Source organism: Styela clava, chromosome 7 (assembly GCF_964204865.1).
Source record: "Styela clava chromosome 7, kaStyClav1.hap1.2, whole genome shotgun sequence".
NCBI classification, from domain to species: Eukaryota; Metazoa; Chordata; class Ascidiacea; order Stolidobranchia; family Styelidae; genus Styela; species Styela clava.
Genome location: NC_135256.1, coordinates 18,944,360 through 18,967,892, shown reverse-complemented (window position 1 = coordinate 18,967,892; position 23,533 = coordinate 18,944,360). Strand labels below are relative to the sequence as shown.

Genomic DNA, 23,533 nt, shown 5'->3' with positions numbered 1-23,533 from the left:
ATGAGGGAAAATCGGAATAAAATTAGGGCCTAACCCCACTGGTACACATACTACGTTCCGGTGTCCGCCATCTTGGTTCACATACTTCGGGAGTACCGGTTTCAGTTCCTTTACACAACTTCATGTAAAGTAGGCGAACAAAATTAGTTACATCCATATTGGTACGCACACTACTGGAGCGCCAAATATTTCGTCTAGCCTTCGTGTTTATATATTACAGCATCGCTCTCTTGTCTTAGCATAGTATTATTGGTAGGCCCTGAATGCGCGTGAAGGGATTTTGGTACGACATGGAACTTCATAAAAGGAAACAATCATCCTAATGTTATTCCGGCCTTCATGCATATATTTCACGCACTGGTGACGATGAAACTCATTTACAGTGAAATATTAAACGGGACACGTTATTTAATGCATATTTCTTCTGTGATTTTGAGACGTGCCAATTTGGTCTTCTATTACTCATGATAACCATGATGATAGTAAAACTATTCAGCGCATATGCATAATTCTGTAGAAGGGTCAATGGCATCCGTCACAGTTTATGATGCTGTGGGGAGCCGTACAAAATTGTGCGAGAAATGTGTAAATTTGAACTCTAACTACTCTATTTTGGAAAAAGATTTATTCATTCAAACAATCTGCATGTAAACTATTTTTAAAATATTGAGAACAGTTATATATGTGCTGGTGCTTTTCAGAGCTTCTACAACGTTTAGTTTTCAGTTTTTCAGTCTTTCAGTATTTTCAATCCTTGTGGCAATTAAACTTGACGTTCTGTTTCAATAACTTCTATGGATTAGAATATTCAAAGTCAGAGTAGATTAATAAAAATAAAGTGATTGTATTTCGAACAGGGATACTGTCGTCTGCGTAAAAAACAGCCTGACCACCAGATGACAAAAAATGCAAGTTTTACCCGAGCTCTCAATTTCGGGATCACAAATTCTATCTCAACGATAGAACTATCTATTGAAAGCACGTTTTTACAATGAGCAAATGTGCAAAATTATGACTAGTATTGATTATAAATATATATTTCATTCAAATCCTCCAGCTTCTAGGGTTGTCAAGTTGAAAGTATATCCGAAATAATCGAAATCAGCTTCGTATAATTTGTACAACTTCTGAACAACTGTCGGTGGTAACATTGACATGTATTTTTTAATGTTTTCCTTGGGATTATTATTAATTAAGCTTCCACCAATTGCCATGTTTCTCTTTCCGATTGTAACGTCTGTTAAATTGAGTCGTTTCATCAACCATGGCTCGTCTTGATCAACGCTTTCTGCTTTCAGGATATAGGTATAGTCATATTCACATAGTTGACATATTTTCGATATTGGATGAAAATGCATGTCGAAATATCGTCCGTTGCCGTGAATATTTGCGATATAAGTTGCAAGATCCTTAAATGACATCGCATGATCCTTTACGATGTCCTCCCTATAGTTAAAATGTTTATTTTCTTATTTAAAGCTGCTGAAAAAAAGTTCCTTGGAAAAATGCTGATATAATAAACTACTGAATACAAATACCTGTTTCAAGGGAGATATAAACGGCCTTCAAACGTCCTCAGTAAAAATAACACAAACTGATATTTATACACTACAGCGAAGAAGACGATAACAACACTCGCTGTAGAATGAATAACATCGATATTCGCGCAAATGGGTTTTTCTCGCAAATGACTCCATAACTAAAAGAAAGTAAGTAAATCTACAAATAGGTTAGAATGATATGTTTATCCATGATGTCTTACTTGAAGTTTAACATAAGTTTATAAGTCTTCAATAAAATTGTCCAATAGTTTGATGTTTTAAGAAATTTTTGATTCCATGCAGAAATTAATCGTCCAAAAGGATGCCTAGTCTGAAAAATATATCGTAAAATGATTTTTTGAAAAAGTAGGATAAAAAATGACATATTTAGTTTAAAAAGATTGTTTATATGTAATATCAAATATAGCTCATATCTGGAATAGATTGACAATTGTACACAATAAATAGTAATGCGGATTTGCGATTGTACCCGAGTCATCTTTATTCGGCATTCACACGTACAAGGAATACTTTTTCAAAATGCAGTCTTTCTGGTGGTTAATAGGAAACGATAGAAATCGTATGCAATATAAGCTAGACTTTCTGTAATACAAACAAGTTTAAACTTTTTTAAAAATCCACTTAAAACAAGTATTGATTGGATTGTCTATAACTCTATACGTGTGAAGGTTTGTTTAATTTGTGAGAAAGTCTGTCTTTGATCATTGCAGCGCAGCAGAAATATATCAATGATAAGATGCAGTAAGTCCCCTTATCACTAGAATAGCTCTATTAAATCTCGGTAAAAAATATAAGTATAAGGAAGGATCAGTTGTTTCACAAAACGACAATCGTACGTGTACACAAATTCGAGAGAGAGACTAAAATATGAATGAATTATATATGTTTAATTTGCTCAAGGTATTATGGTTCAAAAAAACAAAACAGCCTGGTGCAATGTATGTTATGTATTTACCAATTTATATTTATAGTTATCTACAAGGCAGTCGAAATCTACTGCGAAAATTTTGTCACATTTACCATAAATAAATTATTACCAATATAATTCGTAAGCTTGAATTCTTTGGAGATGGATTGAAAAAATTATCGTCTCCTTTCACGTGAGTAATTAGTTTGTTTCCTTGGGTCTCCGAAAGCTCACCAACGATCTTATAGTTTCCCAGTGCTGCGTCGCGACCATATGGTTCTTTATATGGATCCAGGCCCTTCTGTTTTATATTTGTTGCCCAAATCCTCCAATGCCATGTACTACTTCCAGCTTTGTGAGACGCACAAACTAGCATACGGCGCTCATAGTTCGCTATAAAAGCTTGATTTTTCTTCCATTTCAACCTGCAAGGTAAAACATTTCATGTACATAACTATGCCCACTACCTTGTTGAAATGGAATATATTGCACGAAAAACTGTCATACTTCAAAAACTTGACATACCTCAAAGGCTTATTCAGTCTTCGTTTACAAGCATTGTCCAAATGAAGTTTTCTTTTCGAAAATCGTTGAGGGGCTGCATTCCAGTCGTATGCATGGGTAGTAGTGCTGATATCATGTACAAATTTGGTCTGTTTTATTTTCACTGTTGGCGATATCTTTTTCGTCTTCACATCATATTGGAATGTAATAGAATGCTTCTTACGTTGAAGGAGAATTAAAATTACTACAGCTGGGAACGCTAGCAAGATTCCCTTTGTTCTGCGTTTCAGATTCATTTTCTGAACTTCCAATAAATATAATACTGTACTATACGTGAGGTTGAAGAAAATTATTCATATATTATTATAAATGTTTCAAATTATCTGGTATCGGTCTCTTCTGAATATCGAATTATATTGAGAAACTTTTATCTCCGTATTATAGATGACACGCTGGTCTGTAATTCTGTTGATAAACTTTTTTGATCAAGAAAACAAATTTTCATCCTAATTGTTTGCCACATAGCGTGTCTCTGACATTGAAAAATAAAATTGCTCCTACAAATAATAAGCGGTAAATATAGTTTGGAATGCACATGGCTATAGAGAGGAAGAAAAACTTCCAACTCCGCATTGACTATTTAAAAATCTCTTACTCCAGCACCAGTATTGTAACTCTTTGAAATTTTCGATTTCACAAAATCCTTTAGTTTCAATTTACATTTTTGACTTTGAATTCAAACTTTTAAATGATTATTAAACATTAACCTGGACGTTTGATCGTGTTGGATTCAAAGTTTCAACCCCGTTTCTCAATTTGAACATACGTCTCATACGCCATACCTATTAAACCAGTTCCAGGCAGTTAGTTTCTTAGAGTGCATAGTCACTATATTTCCTTATATTCATTTCACAAATGTCTTATGAAAGACTGCAGCTCATACAACTTTACAACTTTGATAGGTCACCCAAAGGCCTACACTTCAACCAATGGCTAAGCTAGAAAAATATTTCTATCATCGAGTATATAATTGTAGTTCTTCGCTTCAGCCGGGCTTACCGAACATCAATTTCCCTCGTATCGCCTAAGGCCAACTTGTGTGGCCACGATGAAGTTCTCACATACAAACATGCCTAATAAAGCAGTCTCGCAACTACGATTAATAAACTCCGTCGCTTACAAAAATACCGCGTATGATGTTTCTTGGTATGTAATATTTCTGCTTTTGCAAGTAACGTAATGATTCAATGTACAGCTATTATACCACCGACAACAAAACAAAATGGAATCAGACACCTATAGATTGGACAAGGACATTTTCATGCTCTTATACGTTCGAAGGTACTATGTTTTGAGAGAATAACGAATTCAAAGGTTTCACATTTATAGTATATATCAGGTGTCTTCTTTTAGACCGATAACTTTCGTTCTTGTTTATGTGTGAGATAATATCAACTAAGACGTTGCTTCATCAACGCAAATGCGTTACGCGCTAAATATACGATATATCTCCGGGACGTCGAAACGATAGATGTAACAGCTTTCGTTGAATTGCCGGAGGGTATATATGTAAAACGACTCTGTGATGTTGCGTGCGAAGTGCAAAAGTTGCTCCTCGGCCGATATTTCAATTTACGTATATACATAACCAGTGATAGAGGTATTGTAAGTGAGATAGTTTTAGAATTGCAGGTTACAAAAGTTTGCTTAGTCTCTCAGTTTATACTTGATGCATGTTTGTATTCCACTTCATCAGAATTTGAGCAAAATAATAGAACACGTTCGGTGTGCTGCCTGGTCGTGTTCTATTACGGGCACTAGGTTAACAATCTGGGCTACTAGTTGAACACAGTGTTTGTAGTTATCTTAAAATGACCATGTCTGATATTTTAACGTTGTGTATTTTTAGACATTTTCCAGATTTTGTATACAACATGCAGTCGTTAAATATTTTAAGGGTCTTTTTCCTCGTTGCTCTCGGCATAGGAACTTTTACATTTTATGCGATCAAACGATATACAGTATTCCAACTTCGTTCTTATCCTATCGCCACCATAAAAGAAGACAACTTAGCGCCAGAGCGTTTTGATAAAAGACTCAAATTACTGCATTCAAGATGCCCGAATGATTATACGAAGGCAAAAGAAAGGTAAGAAACGCAATCATCATAAGCCATCCAATCAAAGGCGCCTTTCTGAGTAAGCCACAGTTCGCCAGCATGACGTCACGTAACTATTTGTATCCGGTTACAATAAAAAATAAAACCATGGGAAGTTATTCACTCATGATAGCATAACAAATTCTTCAGAAGGAAGTTTTTATGTTTTTATTTTCATGCTCTTTTCCGTACAGTTAATGTTTTAGAGTTAGACCCTCCGTCTCGACTATAAAAAATCTGATATTTTGGATTCGACTCTTGAGCAATTAGAAATTAGACTCGGAATTGAATAAATTTGAAAATACAACTTTCGCCCGAGTTTAAAAAACACCTGAACTCTGGTTCCACCGATTAGGTGCTAAAGTTTGAAAAGGTTTGCTACAATAATTTAGTTCTGGCAAAATTATTCAGAATTTAGATGGACCAATAATGCATATCAAAACGATACCTCCAATTTCAGTTTATCCCAAGTATAAATTTATACTTCTTTGTCCAAGTTTATAAATCAATCGAAGGTCATCAGGCGAACTGTTGAATAATTATTAAATAATTTAATAATTGTTACTCTAATTTTAGCCCACACTCTATAATCTATGATTTGGGGGAAATTCGACAAATTGAAACATAATTACATAATTTAAGTTTAGGTCCAACTGGGTGCCAATACCTCACTTTCTCGTAGACCCTCCAAAAAAATTACTAGTATGCGTAGTTCCAAAGTCTGGAAGTTCTACGTGGCACGGTATTGTTTGGGCTTTACGTCGAAAACGAGCTGGACTCGATGAAGATCAGAAGTTCTATAGATGGAATGATACAGTTGAAAATCATGCTATGGCTCGTAAGCTTCCTCCAAAAGTTGGACAAATGCTAGGCGTCTACCATGATGGAGATGACGACCTATTTCAAAGTCCGAGGCTGGGACAAAGTCATCGACTTGTATTGGTGAGTTTGTTAAATATTATAACTTACGACCTGATTACAGCGTTTTATTCTTTACAATTTACATCTAGCATCTGGAAAGAATTTCTAGTATTTATTTTCATTTTGTGAGTTGATGATGTGACTGGGAATGTTTTACATCCTATAAGTAGTAAGATTACAGACTCGATTATTTGCGGAATCGACTAGAATCGATTCCGATGCATTGGAATCGATTCTCGAGGTTAAAACTTGGATTGCAAACAATGTGTAACGTTTTGCGTCAATTCCTTCACATATATGTATAAACTGCTTTACTGCTATGTTGAGTTGCTACGACGCCGCAAACTTCACTATATATTGTTTTTCGCTAGAAGGGTGCTGTCTGTGGGTTCTGAGAAATTCCTCATTTTGTGCAATTTTGTCTCCTGTGACAGATTTGATACCCTTAATACATAGTTTTGGCCGTCATGTCCGTCCTTATATCTGAACATAGCTTTCTTGTTTAATTTCTTATGGTACTGCTTAGGTGGGTATGTTTTCTCGATAAGATATGTCGAGCAATAGAGATTTGGAATCGAGAATCGGAATCGAAAATTTAAGAATCGGTTGAGAATCGAATACTAACTAGTAAGTAGTCATAAGTAGAATCCTTACCTATAAGTGAAATCGAATATATTTGTTTCCAATTTCAGACAAAAATTCTGAATCCGAATTTCACTCGGGATCAAGATGACCAGAAATTGCGATTTTGGTTCCGACTACCGGCCAATCAAATACAAAATTTTAACATTGCCAGGCTGTATTTTGTTCGAATTAGGGAGCTCTAGTCCGACCACAAAATTGGGTTATTTGAAATGTTTAATTATTACTCCTGAATAGTTTAAATTAAAATTAAATTCGGCTCCGACTTCAGCAACAACTTCAAATAGGTTTTAGATTTGATATATATGATCTCACCAATTACGATCAGCTCTTCATTGACATTTTTTTATCGGCTATAAAAATTTGTAACAGATATGAAATTATAATTGAATACCGACTTTGAAGCTTTTTATAACATTCTTCACACATTTACAGGCGCGCCATCCTTTCGCTCGCTTGATTTCAGGATGGAAAGACAAATTCAGCTATAATACGGCATACGGAGATAGGATGTTTAAACATTTTCCAAAACTCAAAGATTACAAGTGAGAAAACTTTTAACTTTGTTTTAGTTGCTGACGATCCTCGTTTCATCCTTGGTTACACCTTACAAATTTAGTTGCTTAAGGAATTTTTAAGAACGGAAAAATAATAAAAAGGAACAATGCTCGAATATTTGGACATAAAGGCTAAATAACTACCGCAATTTCATTAAAATTGAGCTAGATGTTAACAGAATTGCAACAGAAGTCACATGGTGGTGTGTGCGACAGATATTATAAATGAGAAATAGGCTTCGAGCAACATCTTCCATCTTCGAGTATTGGCAATTCAAACCCGATGGGTCCATTGGTGGCAACGAAAATCGATTTTTCACAACAACAACAGTACGCTTCGTGTCCAGTATATAAACTTCGAGGTTTAATTTGACGTCTATCGATACAAAACATTCATCAAATTTAAAATCACATTTTATTCCACAACGTTCAATTTACCTTCGTACTTTTTCTTAGTGTTTCAGTTCCACCGGAAAACTTCACTTTAGCGTTTGAGGATTTAGCTCGTTATATAGCAGATCACGGTCGGGATGAGCGAAAATTGGACTATCATTTTATGCCGGCAACATCACTATGCAAGCCTTGCAACTATGCATATACTTATATACTAAAAGCAGAAAGCGTTGATAAAGATCAGCAATGGCTGATGAATCGGATAAATATGACTGATCTGAAAGTCGTACGTCGAGGAGTAAATAAAAAAGGAAGTTTGCTTCAGATAAATCCAAGTGACTCTATTAAAGAATATATGTCGAAACTGGATCTCGAAGTCGTCAAAAAACTATACACTGTATATGTAAAAGATTTTGTCTATTTTGGATATACGTTCAGCTTAACTACTATGAAATCAGGAGGGTTTGAATAAACTGAAGCTGAATTTTTGAGCATACTTGAAATTATATAGAATTGCTGTTGCGAATTCGCTAAAATCTAGCTAGCAACTGAATTTTAAAAAGTTTGGATGGAAATTTCAAAAGAGCCCGTTTCGTGCTGAGTGCTATATATATCTGGATATATCCATGCAAAAGAAATGTCAGTGATTTGAATGCTGGAGCTAGAATCAAGCTTACATGACATGTTTAATCTCTATATTTATGTTTGAACAAAATTTTTTTAACCGCGATCAAAAATACCCTCAAGACCCTAATTAACCATTATAATTTTCGGACTGACTGAGAATTAAAACCACGACCCCATTAAATTTGCCCTTGATATCAAACAAACAGTCGACCGCAACCTATCAAGCAAAATTTTAGTAAACCTTTTTTTTTATTTTGTGATTTTATTAAACAATCTCAAAGATTTAAAATAAAATGCGTTGCAGTTTGCTACAGAATAATGGTGAGAAGCTAAAAGTGTAGAAAGAAAGAAATACACATATAGGCAAATTATAGGATTTAGAATAGGTAACACCCTACTTTTGAATTTGGTTGTAATGATATTGATATGTACTGTAATAAAGGTTGTTGTATTCCAAAATTGAGATATTTAAGATAATAAAACATCAAAGCATCAAAATTCAGATATTATAAAGTATCCAATATAATTTGTATTGATTACGATACTGTTTCAACAAACATTGATTTTTATTAATAAAAGGCAACGTCGTAAAGCAAATTGATCGATTCTTGATATTTCCGTATGGAACCAAAGTTCAACGATTGTGCCACCCATCACGTTCATTTCGGAACGTGAGTGTGGCAATGCTCAATTGGTAAAACACGCTACCAAGTCCAAATTCATTTGTGAGTGCCACTTGTACGTATTGAACACACACATTATATTGAATGACAATTACCTATTACTATTATTGCTATCACTGTTATCTATTACGATTCACTACATGAGTAGCGTAATTCCAATAGAATAAAAAGTGTGTCGTGGGATTGGTTAAAAGATAAGTTGATAAATCATCTAGTAATGAGGCACGCAAGTTACCTATTTAAATGATTCCAATCCTCCCTGTCACAAATTGAAAAGTGCTTCAGATAAAAAGGTCTAAAAACCAATCAATATAAAAGTGCAGTCTCTATAAAATGCGGACATAAATAAAATTATTTAAGGCCTTGTCTCAAATTTAATCTCTTTGTAATGCTAAATAAACTGTTACGGCGAAGTGAATGCCGCGATCAAACTCCTCCTCGCGTTTACTTACCGACCATCATCCGATTTTTAACCATTCTTTAAAACAAAATCGGCCTACGATTGTTGTTCTTCCTCGTCGCTTCTTTCATGCACGTCATCATAGTTTTCCATATTGTTCAAAATCACGGACATAAAAGCATTCGGTCCGAGCATACGGTCATCGCGTTTTGAGCTTCTAGACGTAGTGGATTCTCGCCTATCATCTGGAGCTTTAACAGGTGTGGACGGACCGCTACTTGTTTCGCCAGGAAGACTTTTTCTATTGTTTGAGCTAGATTCAGTATCCGTGCTTTTATTTGGGTTGAGCGGGTCAGCTGATCCTTCCAATGATTCGGGTTTTGAATCCGAATTTTTCTTCCCTGACTCGATATCCGAAAATCTGTCGTTGCTTCCTTTAGAATCCTTCGTTGAACTTACAGATTGCTTCGATCCTGATTTTTTGGTGGATATTCGACTTCCAAGTGTTGCGGTCGCATTTTTTAAAGCTAAAGATATTACAATTAAACATAAATATCAAGGTAACAAAATTAGGTACTCCCGTAGTATGTGAACCAAGATGACGGACACCGAAACGTAGGATGTGTACCAGATTAGGGTTAGGCCATAATTTCAGGTACAAATACTACGGGAGTAACTTGGCTAGTCCCCGAACTCGCAATAGAACTAAATTAAGGAAAATTGGAATCAAATTATGGCCTAACCCTAACCTGGTACACATACTACGTTCCGGTGTCCGCCATCTTGGTTCACATATATACGGGAGTACCCAAAATTATAATTACCAAACGTAAAATAAGAATTCATGTAATGTGCATATTACGGATAATTTTCATATGATGTTGGCATGCTAAAATAATGCTGTTTCTTGGTCAGTATAGAGAGGAGAACGGGGCTCTGGTGACCTGGATGGCATTTGCGTTAAGTTCGATATTTAAGTTTGAAATCAAAATCTTAAATTTCGCCAAGTACTCAATTACAATTTATAAGTGATTGCGTCTATAGAACACGCAGAGAATGCCGAAGCTGCCCTGCGAAGGTACTAAGCGTTGGTAAAGCGCTTTCCAACATACCGAGTAGTACGTGTACCAGTAATGTTCAAGCATATGGGACATTTAATTGGTTAACTATTCCCATGTTCCTATATATGTCTCTTGATGAATTTAATCATATCCTACCCTGACAGACCCTCCAGCAAAGTCCAAATGTTTCAAAAATTACCTTTGTCGCACATGGATTAAGATATTACGCCACATTGGATTCTGATCTAATTCACCACAAATTGGGTAAAATTTCATTCTTAATAATTTATAATATGAATCAAAACAAATTAAATTCAAAAATAAGATATGATCCTTCCGTAATTTAATCTCCTACTAAGTTGACACAGAATAGAGACATACCATGCATTATTTATAATAGACTGATCCAGTGTTTGTATTTGTCCATAAAGGATGAACTCCTTTTAATACTGATTCCAACCTCTCTAAAGTCGCAATGTACAGCGATCAATTACAAGAAAGAGTTGGGTCATTCGCTTGCATAGTATGGACTGCTGCACTTACTTTTCATTGTAATTTGTTGGTTGGCAACTTTCTTTTTTAGCGTTGTAGCTTGTTTTGACAACTGGGTGGCAATAAGATTCACAATTGTGGCAAACCATGCCAAGCCTGCTACAACCCATATTAGTACAACGATGTTTCCCAACATACCAGCCGTAGAATGTGGATCTGAAAAAATAAACAGATATTTCAAACCTATACTTAAAAACTTTAATTGCATTAGCACATGTTGAATATTTTTCATCTAAAAAAAATCTAAAAAAAATCCATGCAAGTAATTGCTAACACCGTGGAGATTCGTTGAGATTGAGAGTTAGATAAGAATGACCGCCGGAGAGTTTTCACTTTCTCACAAATAAGTAAATATTTTTTCACATAATAGAGGCTAAATGACATTCATAACGGAAATAGATTTCTATCGATTTCCGTATACGCTTTGAAAATTAAAGTTTACGATATTAGTCAAAGAACCAAGCACGGGGGATATATGATGGGGGTGATTTCACCACCGGTCCATACTAGTATAAAACAAAATGGTGATTCAGTTTGCCAATGGCGTAGGTTTTATTTAGCTGGACGGTGTGAGGAACTCTATTAATTATTCAAAAGTCGCTAATTGTCAGAAAAAGTAAATTTAATATATTTATCTGAGTATATAACGTTTAACTATAAATTAAGCGCAAATTATTTACCGAAAATGTAAGAGCAACAAACATCAAAGAAATACACCAGTCAGCGTATTGAATCTATAGGATACATATGATCCCACATGACAGTACCCAATTGCTTATAAGCTCATTATTGGCCGACATAGGAATAAATAACCATGCGTTTACGTTTCATACATAACAAACTCCTAGTCTGGTAAAAACAATATTTCATTTAAAGTCCATTCCGACTGATGATAACTGGCACCAAAAGCGTTCTTGAATATTAGTCAGGAGCGTTTTGCGCTGATGAAATGAAATATTATGTAGCATTATTATCGGAACTTTTGATTTAATCAAAAATACCCAAAACGGATCTTTGTATCTTCGACTTTTTTAGTTTTCAATTTATACTCTAGCAAGTGCAATAGACTAATATCATAAAGTCTCAAAAAGTTGTAGCTATCATAGTAATAACGTTCCCCTAATAAATAATGATTAATAAAAAAATCCCTTAATAGCACGTGATTTACAGTTTACTTTTACCACTTGTACATGTACGTATTCCACATTGAACAAATATAGCACTCAGAGATCCCATTGCCTTATTTTCCTTACTACCCTTACCCTTTTCTTAATTACGAATTGTATTTTTCAAATCGCTTTTAATATGAGTTAATATTCAGATACTACACCCAATAATTTTTCTATTGGTTTGTCTAAAAAGTTCAAATAATTATATAGGATTCGGACACATTAAAATTGTTAGAACTAAATTTCTTTTTCAGATATATAATCGCTTCCAGACGAAAACCACTTATTATTGTATCAAAAACAAAATTTTGTATTATATGTTTATACATTATTTATTAGTCTACAACGTGTCATTTTTCCGGATAATAGCGTTGTTTGTCATCTCCTAGACGGGATAAAATAACGCTCAGTAAGGATTACAAAACTTGATTATCTAGTTTCAACCACTCCCATAGTTACGTAAAAGTCGGTGGTACTAACGTAGGGAATAGAATTACAATAACAGTAGTTTGTTGCCTGGCCTGGAACTCACCACATCACCCACAGAGAAATTAAAATTAAATAAAACCCAGTACAGTTGTTCGTACATATTGGAACATTGCAACACCTTCAACTGGTGAAATATTCACTTTACTCAAAAAGAAGAGCAATTATATCTTTGTGTCTTCCGCAAGGGTTTGGTAATAACTAATAAGCAATATGCTGTGACCACTGTTTTAGACAACAACTCTAAAATTAACTATATAATTTGAGAGAACGCTTTTTGTATATATCAAATAAAAAATAGTTGATTGTACATTAGAAATATATCGTGACAATGTGGTAAGAGCCGGGCAAATTTACAATATATTTGGACGATGTTGTCATCGGTATAGTCATCGTGGTGTTATTGGTCGCACGAGAAATTCTAAGCATAATTCCCTCCGGAAATTCTACAAGTCCTATGGGAATGAGTAAATAGCGATGATGTATGAAATTGTTTAATTGATAGCACACATATGTATCCAAACAACTTGGTAAACCTCATAAAAAACTTTCAAAATTTCGGTTGAATTGATGGTAAAGTTAGTTATTCATCGTATGTAAGACTTTGTAATATTTACTATCACGTGTTTCATACATTACTATCGTCGTCACTGTTAATTTCACCAATGAATTTAGAACATGAACTTGAATTTTAAAATATGCCACATTTCTATGAGCTTGTCACGGATTTGCAACACGGTGGTGAGTGACACCACAAAACAGTTGACGATTAACATCGGGTGTCGACACCGGTAGTAAAAAAATTAATTTCGCTTATTTTGTATCGGCGATTTATCGTATATTTCATTAGATCTCTCAATAAAAGTTTATTGTGGTTTTTGACATTGCGATTCCGACTTAAGGAACTAACACAGACAATGAACATACTCCAAAGGTATAAAACTGCCAAACAAATATCCGCAACGACAGACTAGCAAGTACTGCAATCGTTATTTGCAGTACTTACGGGGCGTCGAATACTTAAGTATTCCCTTGTGGCTTGATCTTTTTCGGTGCTTAATCAGACTTAATTATTTATGACAAGTTAACTCACTTAAACGCGTAATGTATTAATTTATCGGATTATTAACCACAAATCTAGTAATCCAATTCAACTAAATAGAAAATGTCATAAAGATTACCGTTTCTTTTGCTTAGGCACTAATCCAGAAATATGAAACGTTGATTATGGACGCCCACTTTGCAAATGTGACTCGGCCGTTTCTGTTCTCGTTCGGACCGGGCTGGATTCTTAGTTAAAATGTGAGGTCCGACTTAAGCGCAAGTAGGCGAACGTTTACAATGAAACAGCAATAAGTATAAAGTAGCCAATTTTTTGAGGGGGCGTGAAGCTGATTATTATTCACGTCCAATCCACGTATTTTCAACGTGCTTTTTTAATGAAACATACTTCCGCCTCACTATCTGTTATTTGTGTAGCGTATTGTTAGCTAGGTATTTTTGGGGTGAGCGCGAAACTTGACAAATTCTAAAAAGAGGGCGCTGCTTTAAAAAGTTTGAGAACCGCTATAGAAGAATAGTGAAGATCATACCCGGTACATAATCTCCAAATCCGATTGTTGTCAATGTTACAAATACGCAATATAAACATTCGATAAATGTCCATCCCTCTTCATTACTAACATATGTTAACAATATTGCCGGCATTGCGATGTAGAGAAATAATCCGAATATAAACGTGAATGCAATGCTAGCTATTTTCACGTATCTGTTGCTTTTACCCCTTCTTCTAAAAATAATGGCGGCCGCCTGAAATGGAAATAAAATGGTATGAAATTAATATGTTGATTTTTTTTTATCAAAAATTCATTTGAATATTTAATTATCACAAGAAGAAATAGAAGAATGTATTCCGGGAGAAAAAAGGCGTAATGACGGCTTGAATATATTTCAAACTTGAAGAGAACTATAAATATACCACACTTCCATGCTAATATATAGATACAAATGATTATTGATGAAAAAGTTGAAAGTTTATTTGCACAGTGGTTATGTGAACCCCAGTCCATAAAAGATTACAAAATTATTCTATTTCACAAACTATGTATTTTCTCTTCAAAATGTCAGCCACTTTACCTATAAGAATTGATCAATCACTAAGCCTATTTTGTAATTTGATTTTGTATTCAGGCCGCGGTACTATTCAATCACTCGTATCAAACACTCATGTCCAACAATGTATTAGTTGTATTATTTTTTAATTGTAAGATTATGACATCACGTCCAGACACACGAATAATTGGCACAAACTTCAATCGGAGCAAAAAGTATTAGTAAAATGCTTAGAATGTTTTATTATGCATAAATCATCAATAATTTTTGTGGATTTTTCTGGTTGAAACAAAAAAATTCTCTACTCCTACTCGATGAATTTTTTCAGAAATTCGCATTACCACAACGGCAACATCAGGGCGGCATTATATGCACGCACGTTCTGTGTAGTTTGGAGTAACTCCAAATTTGAAACTACTCGATTGATTAAGCAATGCGTAAGATATCACGTAAACGCAGTTCAAAGATTGTTCTGAAATTAGTCTACGTTTAATTTTCGTCGCCTCTTCTACCACCACGTTAATTCAAATACACGGTTTGAAAACACGTTTCATCGTCAAAGATTGCTCAGTTTTATAGGCAAAATTCAATCACTCTCCAAGCGTCGGGTTTAAATTTTTTTGCATTATCCAAAGTTGTAAGTAAAAGTCGAAATTTCAAAGTTTCGACGGTCGAAAACTTTTACTAAAAATGAAGGTTGTCAGAACCAAATTGTTGTGTTAAAAATGTTATAAACTTTATAAAATTACGAGCTAAAATTATTTTCTGTCAAACTGGAAAGGTTAGATTTTTTAAGAAACTTTCCTAACAATATCGTGATACAAAATATGAGAAATATAAATTAACAATATACCCACTTTTTTAATGAAATATGCCAAAATAGAGCCCAATTTTGCAGCTAACAATCCGGTGAATGGAATACTCAGTAATGCGAATAAAATCGTAAATGCCTGACCACCCCCAGTCACTGGAGTAACAGTACCATAACCTGAAACGAAATGAAGCCAATTTTTAAACACACAAAGCAAGAGTCACAACTTCTAATACAAATCTCTTTACTTTCCATCAAACCTATGTGAAATTACTTCTACTGTAGGCATTTATAGTTGTATAAGTTGTATAAGACATTAAATTGATTAATGGAATGAAGCCGGCCATTAAATCAAAAAACAAAATTGTACAAATTGTATGTTTACCAAACTTTGGCCTTAATCGCATAGTGAACTCTTCCCATACATTTAAAACTTACATTATACAAGGTAGGTTATTACTATAATTGGATAGCATAGTTCATGAAAAAAGATAGTATTCAGGTTGCAATAATTTTGTTAAATCTTGATGTCAAGAAATTTGTCTGCAATTTACAATTTTATGTAAATGTGCAACCACACAAAACATTTTCAGTCATCTCCAATATATTTTTATGTATATATTCGTTTAGGATTTGGCAATTTATAACATTAGAATTGTGATTGGTTTTAGTAAAAACGGGATGTCTCTAGCAATCATCAATATTTATCCAGTGAGATTGGATTAAGAAATGCGGTTTATCATAATAAAGTTTTGATCTTAATATACAGTGAATCTTACCGATTGTACTGGCTATAGTAAAACTAAAAAGGAAGCCAGATCCAATGGTCCATTTATCGGTATAAATACTTTCATTCCCAATAATAGATGAAACATCATCTGACAACGCTTTTTCAGTTTTCTGCAAAAATAATAATCATGTAAGATTTTTGGCGCATAGAACCCACATTATAGACATACAGTAAATTGTCATTGGCCAATATCGAAAAAGTGTCTATTTCTGAAGAACCAAGAAAAAAATTCAGAGACTGCATGAAGTAATGACGTAATGATTACGTCATCTATTCACCACAACTACCATACCTCAGGGTGACACAAATTGAATTGAAAACGCAACATTATAGTTTTTCATTTTAACTTGGTAATTTTTTGAAATTTCCTTTCGGTGTTTTTGTTATAAGAACAGGACATAGGCATGGGTGCTACTTCCCAAAATAGAACGCGCATCGATCTGTAAGGGTAATATACCGCGACCTAAAAGTACACGTGCTCGATAATTCAGATCGAGATTGGACAATGTACTCGACTACAGTACAAACATAGATACTAAGTTTTGGAATATACACTTAATCGGCATCGAAAATTATACTTGCACGCACGCATAACAACTATTGAATAATAAAAGTGACATTGTTGAGTTCGGAACATGCCTGACACGGCATGACTTTGCTGGCATAAACGTTAAATATTGAATGAGACAACGTATTTAGTAAGTATTTGATATGATTGTACTACACAAAAAAGGGAATGATATATTAGTATGAACAATGAACATTATTAACCCCTATTATAATTATTATTTTTTTTAATATTGGTGGATGATCTCTAGCAAAGATATATCGTCCGCCATACGTTTTGAAGATCTCTTACTACTGTCAAGTCGCACACACCCGATAGTAAAATTGCACACACTAATAGCGTTGGCTGCATGCAATTTGAACAGAATTTATACTCGCGGAAACTCAAAGTCGTAATAACTTGTCCCATCGCAAAATACTGTTTTCTAAACATAAACGCAAAAATCGCGACACATAAATATGGGTGACTTCCAACCAATATCGAAACGATGTATATGGTTGTAAATTCGGCGCTCCAGAAGTGTGTGTACCAATAAGGAGGTAACTAATTTTGTTCGCCTATTTTGCATCAAGTTGTGTAAAGTTACTGAAGCCTATGGGCAGGTATATTCACTTGGCTAGCACGGACAGTCCCCGAACCCGTAATAGCACGAAAATAAGGAAAATCGGAATAAAATTATGCCCTAACCATAACATGGTACATACACTGTGGGAGTATCGTAAATTTGAATTAAACCTTAATCATATTTAGAGTTCAGTAACAGTCACTTACCGACAAAAACGCTTCCAGAGCCTCAATCGTTAAATTATTTCGATGCTGTTTCACAAAATTAATTTTCGTTTCACGAAACCAATGAGGGGATCCAGCCTCCGATTTTCGTTCGATTGCTCTGAATATGACTGATCCAATAAGATTGACGCAAATATAAATACCGAATAATACAACTAATAAAACATAGCTTTTCCAAGTCGGTGGTCGACTTTTTTCACTTTGCGATCCTGAACTGGACGACATAGCTGATGGACGCCTCTCGGACAATGGTTCGTCGTTATCGTCGTCTTCAGCTTTAGTAACTTCAATAGCCAGTCGGGAATTAGCGTCGCCATTTTGGGGGTTTGGTGTATTTTTATCTTCTTCTTTTGACATATTTATAAACTAATACACTGTTAAAAATCAGTATTAAAATTCTGCGTATTTTAGCGTTATTATCCTCAATTTATATTAATTTAAAAAATATAAAAATCATGTTTACTAAGCTCGGTCAAGTGGAAAGATCGACTATTTATAGTTAATATAAAACAATTATCATGAAATATATTTTTGAGACAATAATAAATTCTAACTACGGTAAAATATTGAAAACATTTTTAATTACGGTGTATTATATAAATGAATATAAATAGAATTTTGTTAATTTTATCCATCAATTCTCTCACTACCAAATGCCTTTCAAATGCGCGCTGACCTATCAATGTTGGCTAAATTAGGATTGGATGAAAAGTGAAAAGTGTTATATAGGACAATTACTTCACAATTTGTTAAAGGGAGCCATTTAGCATATGATGAGAAGCAAGTGATGAAATTTGCACTCGAATGGTAAAATAGGACTCATTCGATGCCTCAAATGAACGGCTTGATGGTCATGTACGTCGCATTCACTGATTTCTCAAAGTGTCAATTGAAAGTGATAATTTCAGAATATGAGATCGATTAACGATATGGAATATTTGGCGCTCCAGAAGTATGTGCACCAATATGGAGGTTACTAATTTTGTTCGCCAACTTTACATCAAGTTGTGTAAAGGGACTAATACCTATGGGCAGGGAGTATATTCGCTTGACTAACACAGACAGTCCCCGAACTCGTAATAGAACTAAAATAAGGAAATTCGGAATAAAATTATGGCCTAACCCTAGCCTGGAACACCAACTATGAGAGTACCAAATATTTTTAACAGATGATTGAAGAAAAAACACGCCCCAAGTTAAATTATGTATGTCAATCTGTATTCCCACCAAATCATTCAAGTCTCGGTAAATTGGTAGGAATATGTTGTAGTGGAAACGTTTCCTATACGCATAAGTAAGTGTAAATTTGATCAAAATCTATTCAAGGCAATGTGCCCGAAGGTACAAAAAAAATCAAAAATAACTGAAACATATTAACAAGAATATTGAATATCCTGAAATATGCCGGCAACTTATGCACGTCGACTAACTAATCCTATTCAAGTTTCTCTGCAAACTGGCTGCCAGACATTTTCAATGAAAACAAGAGAATGAATATACATCAACAGTACGTTGCATTAGGCGTCAATAACACTATGGCGATGAAACATCGAAGCGAAATTGAATAAACTTAGTTCATACGTCAATAGAATGATATTTCCGCTAATATGATCCGCTTGGGAATTTTAAGTTCGGTCCTCATGTCTTACCAAGCATGAATAACAAAAATATATACCTAAACCAATAAAAAATGTATGAAGTGAGACTAAAACAAGGTATTAATTTACAAATCGAGAAAGTACAGGATATGTGAGAATACGTTGCAATTTTATGCTTATAAAATAGGCTTACCATACGTCCCGGTTTAGCCGTGATAGTCCCGATTTTATCAAGTTTTCCCGCCGACCCGGCCGGTAGACCTAAATGTCCCAGTTTTGCAGTATTACAGTCATAAACATTTTTTATGTGATATTAATATGAAATGTTTTGTTTTTACCGGATGCAGCCAATTTACCACTGATTTGCAACTCATTTCACTATTTCAAAAAAAGAGAGAAATTGTTTTGTCATAGTTATGATATGAAGTATAAACAACGCGTTAATGCCGAAAACAAAGTGCAAGTTTTCTAATGAGTTAAACGCAGGGTGGTCCAAGGTTACGAGGTTGGCGGGCCGCAAAAACTTTTGAAATGTCTCGCGGGCCGCAGTCGGAGAAAACCCAAAAGTGATCAAAACATCGCGAATTTACTCACTTTAATAAATATATTTAAGAATGAGATTTTACCGCTCTAATCAGTTTTTTGAGGGGAATATATAAAGCCTTTAGTTATTAAATTGCTTGCCGCGAAATACCGTGGTATGTTCGGCATCTTTTCTCGTGTTTGGTTTTGTAATGTTTTAAAATTATATTCTTTCGTGACAGATATTACTTGAAAATACACCAGACACTGTGGTTTAACGTTGTTGTGGGTAAGGAAATACGTTTCCTCCCAGTTTACCTCGGTCATATATTTTATTACACTCCTTGTATTATGAATTGTTATATTATATATTGCTATTGTCGAAGAAAAACCAAGTCCGTCTAAGTTGTGACTCCGAACCCAGCTAAAAAAAACTGGATCGCGCGGCGCTAAGTCAGCTCCACGGTTCGTCACTGCTGTCAAAATAGCCAACGATTTAAGATAGAGGAGTGTTTATACTAAAATAAAGGCACAAACGTCAAATGAGAAGTTACTTGAGGCGAGCTTAAGGTTTGAAGTTTAGATAAAAAGTGCAACTCATCTCAACGGCTTGGTCCTGTCTGCACAAGACAATTCATTTTCTTGGTACCGATCACAGGACATTATTCCCATATAAGACACCGTCTCGACGTTTATAAATACAGCATTCCATGGTTTTAATGGTTTCATGGCGTTACGAAAAGGACTATTCCCAGTTGAATTAGTTAAAAAATAACTCAAACATTTACTGCCAATAAATACAAATATCTACCAATGGTTTAGTGTATGTCAAAATTGTTCCGCGGGCCGCACTGAATGTGTCACTGAATGTGGCCGCAGTTTGTACCACCCTGAGTTAAAGAACTATTTCCTTTTCTTGAAACAAAGACCAATAGAGGATATTTCAATAGAATTTACATCTCATTTTGATGCCCGTAATCTACCAACAATGGTATGCCAATATTCAACTATTACTAAGCATCGGAATCGAGCCAAGGTTGGCTTGTCCAATCCGCACTGTCCCGTCTTTTTTGCTTCAGATATGTGGTAAGCCTACTTATAAAGGTATATTTGAATGACATAGTACGACGTATCACGAGTCCACGGCGTCGCTGAATCTTCCATATAAGACGAAATAGAATTCAATCTATATTAATCTAATTAGTGGCAGATCAAGACACTCAAAGGTCTTTATTAATAGAAGAATTCCTATCTTAGTTAAAATTCTATAGTGGATCGTCCATAAAATCAATCCTACCGAGTAACACAAATAGAGCTATCGAATAAATAAACCATAAATTAGAGACGCCTAAAGGATGTAGTTTTAACAAAAATTAAAATATTTTCACTAAACCTCTGAGAATGTTATTTTCGAGTGTGGCCCTCCACCCACTTCCAAAAAGAAAACCTCAATAATTTATATGTCCTTCTGCCAAACAAGTGATACTGCAGTTTTAACAGCAATTTGAAAAATAATTACCTATTTATCTACAGCTGTAAAGACAACGGATAATTATAATGAATTGGACGTACAATTGAGGCGAAACGTTCGATCTGTTTGCTATTCACGAAGTCTTCAATTTTGTTGCCTATATTTACTCTAAATTATACGGAGCCCGCTGAAGTTTTTACATCACAATAACAGAGTAAAAGAAAGCCAGTCAATTGAATAAACCAGTCGATCAATTTGCAATTGTTACCAATCTAAATGCTAATCATATTTAAGCTATTCATGATAGAATTGAACGTCCAAATAGGGCTTAGAAATAGGTTTTTATAGTTAGTTAGGTAATAAGGTGAAGCCACCGCGCAAATTCTTGAGAATGATACGATTCGGACAATGCAAAAATTTCGAAGAAAGTAGGTCCAGTACAGTTTTTCTGACTGCTTCGTTATTCGTCACTCACACCTCAGATTACTCACACCTCAATGCTAAAGCGTTATATATGAGCTCAATAATCCAATCTAGTCGTCTAATTTTTAATAAAGCCCACAACCCTATACAATCCCATATTTATATGGATCGATCCGTCGTCTTAGATAAAATCAGAATGTATTCGAGCGTGAAAACAGTTGTCATGACAGCACATTTAAAACAAATACCGAAGTACATCAAAAATTTAACGATTAGCGTTGAAACTAAGCGGTGTAAAACGTGGAATTTATTTTTATGCTTGATTACTTTCCCCTGTTTTCAAATGTCTCCAAGCATGATTTATGCTTGCGACGCGAGATACGAGATAAAATACTGACGTCACCTTTCAAAATCCTGTCAAATGCAATTAGCCTACTGATAGCATATTTACCACAGACGCTTTAATGCAGCAAAAAAACTCACTATACATACATCCAAATGCGTCAACAGAAACGTTGAATGAAAAATAACAAGCACAAATCACATAAAAATTGCTTTGAGCGTGAAGATCTTTGCCCGTAATTCCTAAAACTATTCTATCAAGGAAATGCAGAAAGTGCCGTACATCACTCACATTTACGTGATGGTATATTAAGTACATTCTCATATAGCCATAACGCAGTCTTACGATTGTTTAAAAGAAACTCGAGCAACATATCAATATTGGCAATTTGAAGTATGTTTCAGAAAACCTAAAAAAAGAAAACTGTCAAACGTGACGACGACATAAAAGTAATTGATTGGCATGCGTGACAGATGAGTGTATGCGTATAATTGTTGAGTAAATCATTATTGTACTATTCCGGTTCAATGAAATGTGATAAACGCCTTATTTCCGTCTAATATGATATTTTAGTTTGGACATCTGTCTCACAGTTCTTAAAATCCGTTAAAACCTTTGATTACGATGTAACTCATTCATACTCACTCACGGGTTTGGTCTAAGCTCGGATGGTTTGACTAAATAAATTCTTTTTTCATATTATATCGCTCGATTAAAGCTCAAAATGACAGTTCACAATTCTATCATATAGCGGAATTGTAATCTGTCTATGGCTGAAATTTTGAAATTTGGAAGAATTGATAAATTTTCAAAAATAAAAGAATACAAGAATTTTATGATTTCAGTTAACACTCTCGTCGAGTATTTATTATTACACTTGATATTTATTTATCCAAAGTTAGAAGTGGAACACGCGATTAATATTGTATTATTGTGACGTGAATAATCATTAATCCTATGAATCCAAGAGAGCTTGACTTGGCATTGATTCACAGGCGGCATTTTCGTTTCAATGCAACTAACCGTACGCACAAATTGTCGTAATGATACAATATAAGAATATTGTAGGCTACATATAACATAACGCAGGGGTTCTCAACCGGCGGGCGGCATGCGGCCCGCCGATGCATAGTTTGCGGCCCGCCGATGCATAGTTTGCGGCCCGCAAAGATCTTTGACGAACCTAAACATATATCATGATATGTTCGGCCAGTATGTTAGTCGTTGGTTCGGCGTAACGGATATAAACGATTTTTCGATACGGTATCATTCTTCTCATTCATCACAGCGCACGATAAGACTATGGATTGTGTCATCACAGAAACAGATGAATGACGTATCGTAATGTCACGTAAAAATTGAGTTACTTGGCTCGCTCATCGCGCCCTCTAGCCACCTTCGGAAGTGCGCTTTACAATAGTATTACACTGCGTCCATCCAGATTATGGGAAATACCTCATGGCGACAAAGAAGAGGATTTTCAA

At 34.8% G+C, this 23,533-nt stretch overlaps 3 protein-coding genes across 3 annotated transcripts; 1 reads left to right on the top strand and 2 right to left on the bottom strand.

The window, feature by feature from the left end:
- Nucleotides 1-606: 606 nt before the first annotated feature.
- On the bottom strand, nucleotides 607-3,973 carry LOC120328046 (carbohydrate sulfotransferase 10-like). The gene is made up of 4 exons (XM_039394432.2): nucleotides 2,995-3,973; nucleotides 2,600-2,894; nucleotides 1,763-1,872; nucleotides 607-1,446 (listed from the first exon to the last, which is right to left on the bottom strand). The coding sequence occupies exons 1-4, from the start codon at nucleotides 3,267-3,269 to the stop codon at nucleotides 1,041-1,043; spliced, it is 1,086 nt and encodes a 361-aa protein (XP_039250366.2). The 5' UTR covers nucleotides 3,270-3,973; the 3' UTR covers nucleotides 607-1,040.
- A 267-nt stretch (nucleotides 3,974-4,240) lies between these two features.
- Nucleotides 4,241-8,668, top strand: LOC120328222 (carbohydrate sulfotransferase 10-like). The gene is made up of 5 exons (XM_039394653.2): nucleotides 4,241-4,314; nucleotides 4,883-5,122; nucleotides 5,779-6,073; nucleotides 7,130-7,239; nucleotides 7,708-8,668. Exons 1-5 carry the CDS (start codon nucleotides 4,256-4,258, stop codon nucleotides 8,114-8,116), a joined length of 1,113 nt encoding a protein of 370 aa, XP_039250587.2. The 5' UTR covers nucleotides 4,241-4,255; the 3' UTR covers nucleotides 8,117-8,668.
- Nucleotides 8,669-8,797: 129 nt separating this feature from the next.
- LOC120328221 (potassium channel, subfamily K, member 16-like) lies at nucleotides 8,798-18,137 on the bottom strand. Its single transcript, XM_039394652.2, has 6 exons — nucleotides 17,675-18,137; nucleotides 16,325-16,445; nucleotides 15,592-15,722; nucleotides 14,215-14,431; nucleotides 10,959-11,123; nucleotides 8,798-9,881 (listed from the first exon to the last, which is right to left on the bottom strand). The coding sequence occupies exons 1-6, from the start codon at nucleotides 18,047-18,049 to the stop codon at nucleotides 9,451-9,453; spliced, it is 1,440 nt and encodes a 479-aa protein (XP_039250586.2). The 5' UTR covers nucleotides 18,050-18,137; the 3' UTR covers nucleotides 8,798-9,450.
- Between the last annotated feature and the right edge of the window lie 5,396 nt (nucleotides 18,138-23,533).

Coding starts and splice junctions, on each gene's coding strand:
- LOC120328046 (XM_039394432.2), bottom strand. CDS start 3,269: ATGAATCTGAAACGCAGAACAAAGGGAATCTTGCTAGCGTTCCCAGCT. Junction 1,873..2,599: donor CAAGCTTACGAATTATATTG/GTAATAATTTAT, acceptor TATATTTTTCAG/ACTAGGCATCCTTTTGGACG. Junction 1,447..1,762: donor AAACTTATGTTAAACTTCAA/GTAAGACATCAT, acceptor TTTTAACTATAG/GGAGGACATCGTAAAGGATC.
- LOC120328222 (XM_039394653.2), top strand. CDS start 4,256: ATGGAATCAGACACCTATAGATTGGACAAGGACATTTTCATGCTCTTA. Junction 6,074..7,129: donor AAAGTCATCGACTTGTATTG/GTGAGTTTGTTA, acceptor ACACATTTACAG/GCGCGCCATCCTTTCGCTCG. Junction 7,240..7,707: donor CCAAAACTCAAAGATTACAA/GTGAGAAAACTT, acceptor ACTTTTTCTTAG/TGTTTCAGTTCCACCGGAAA.
- LOC120328221 (XM_039394652.2), bottom strand. CDS start 18,049: ATGTCAAAAGAAGAAGATAAAAATACACCAAACCCCCAAAATGGCGAC. Junction 14,432..15,591: donor TGGCATATTTCATTAAAAAA/GTGGGTATATTG, acceptor TTTCCATTTCAG/GCGGCCGCCATTATTTTTAG. Junction 9,882..10,958: donor CCAACAAATTACAATGAAAA/GTAAGTGCAGCA, acceptor TAATATCTTTAG/CTTTAAAAAATGCGACCGCA.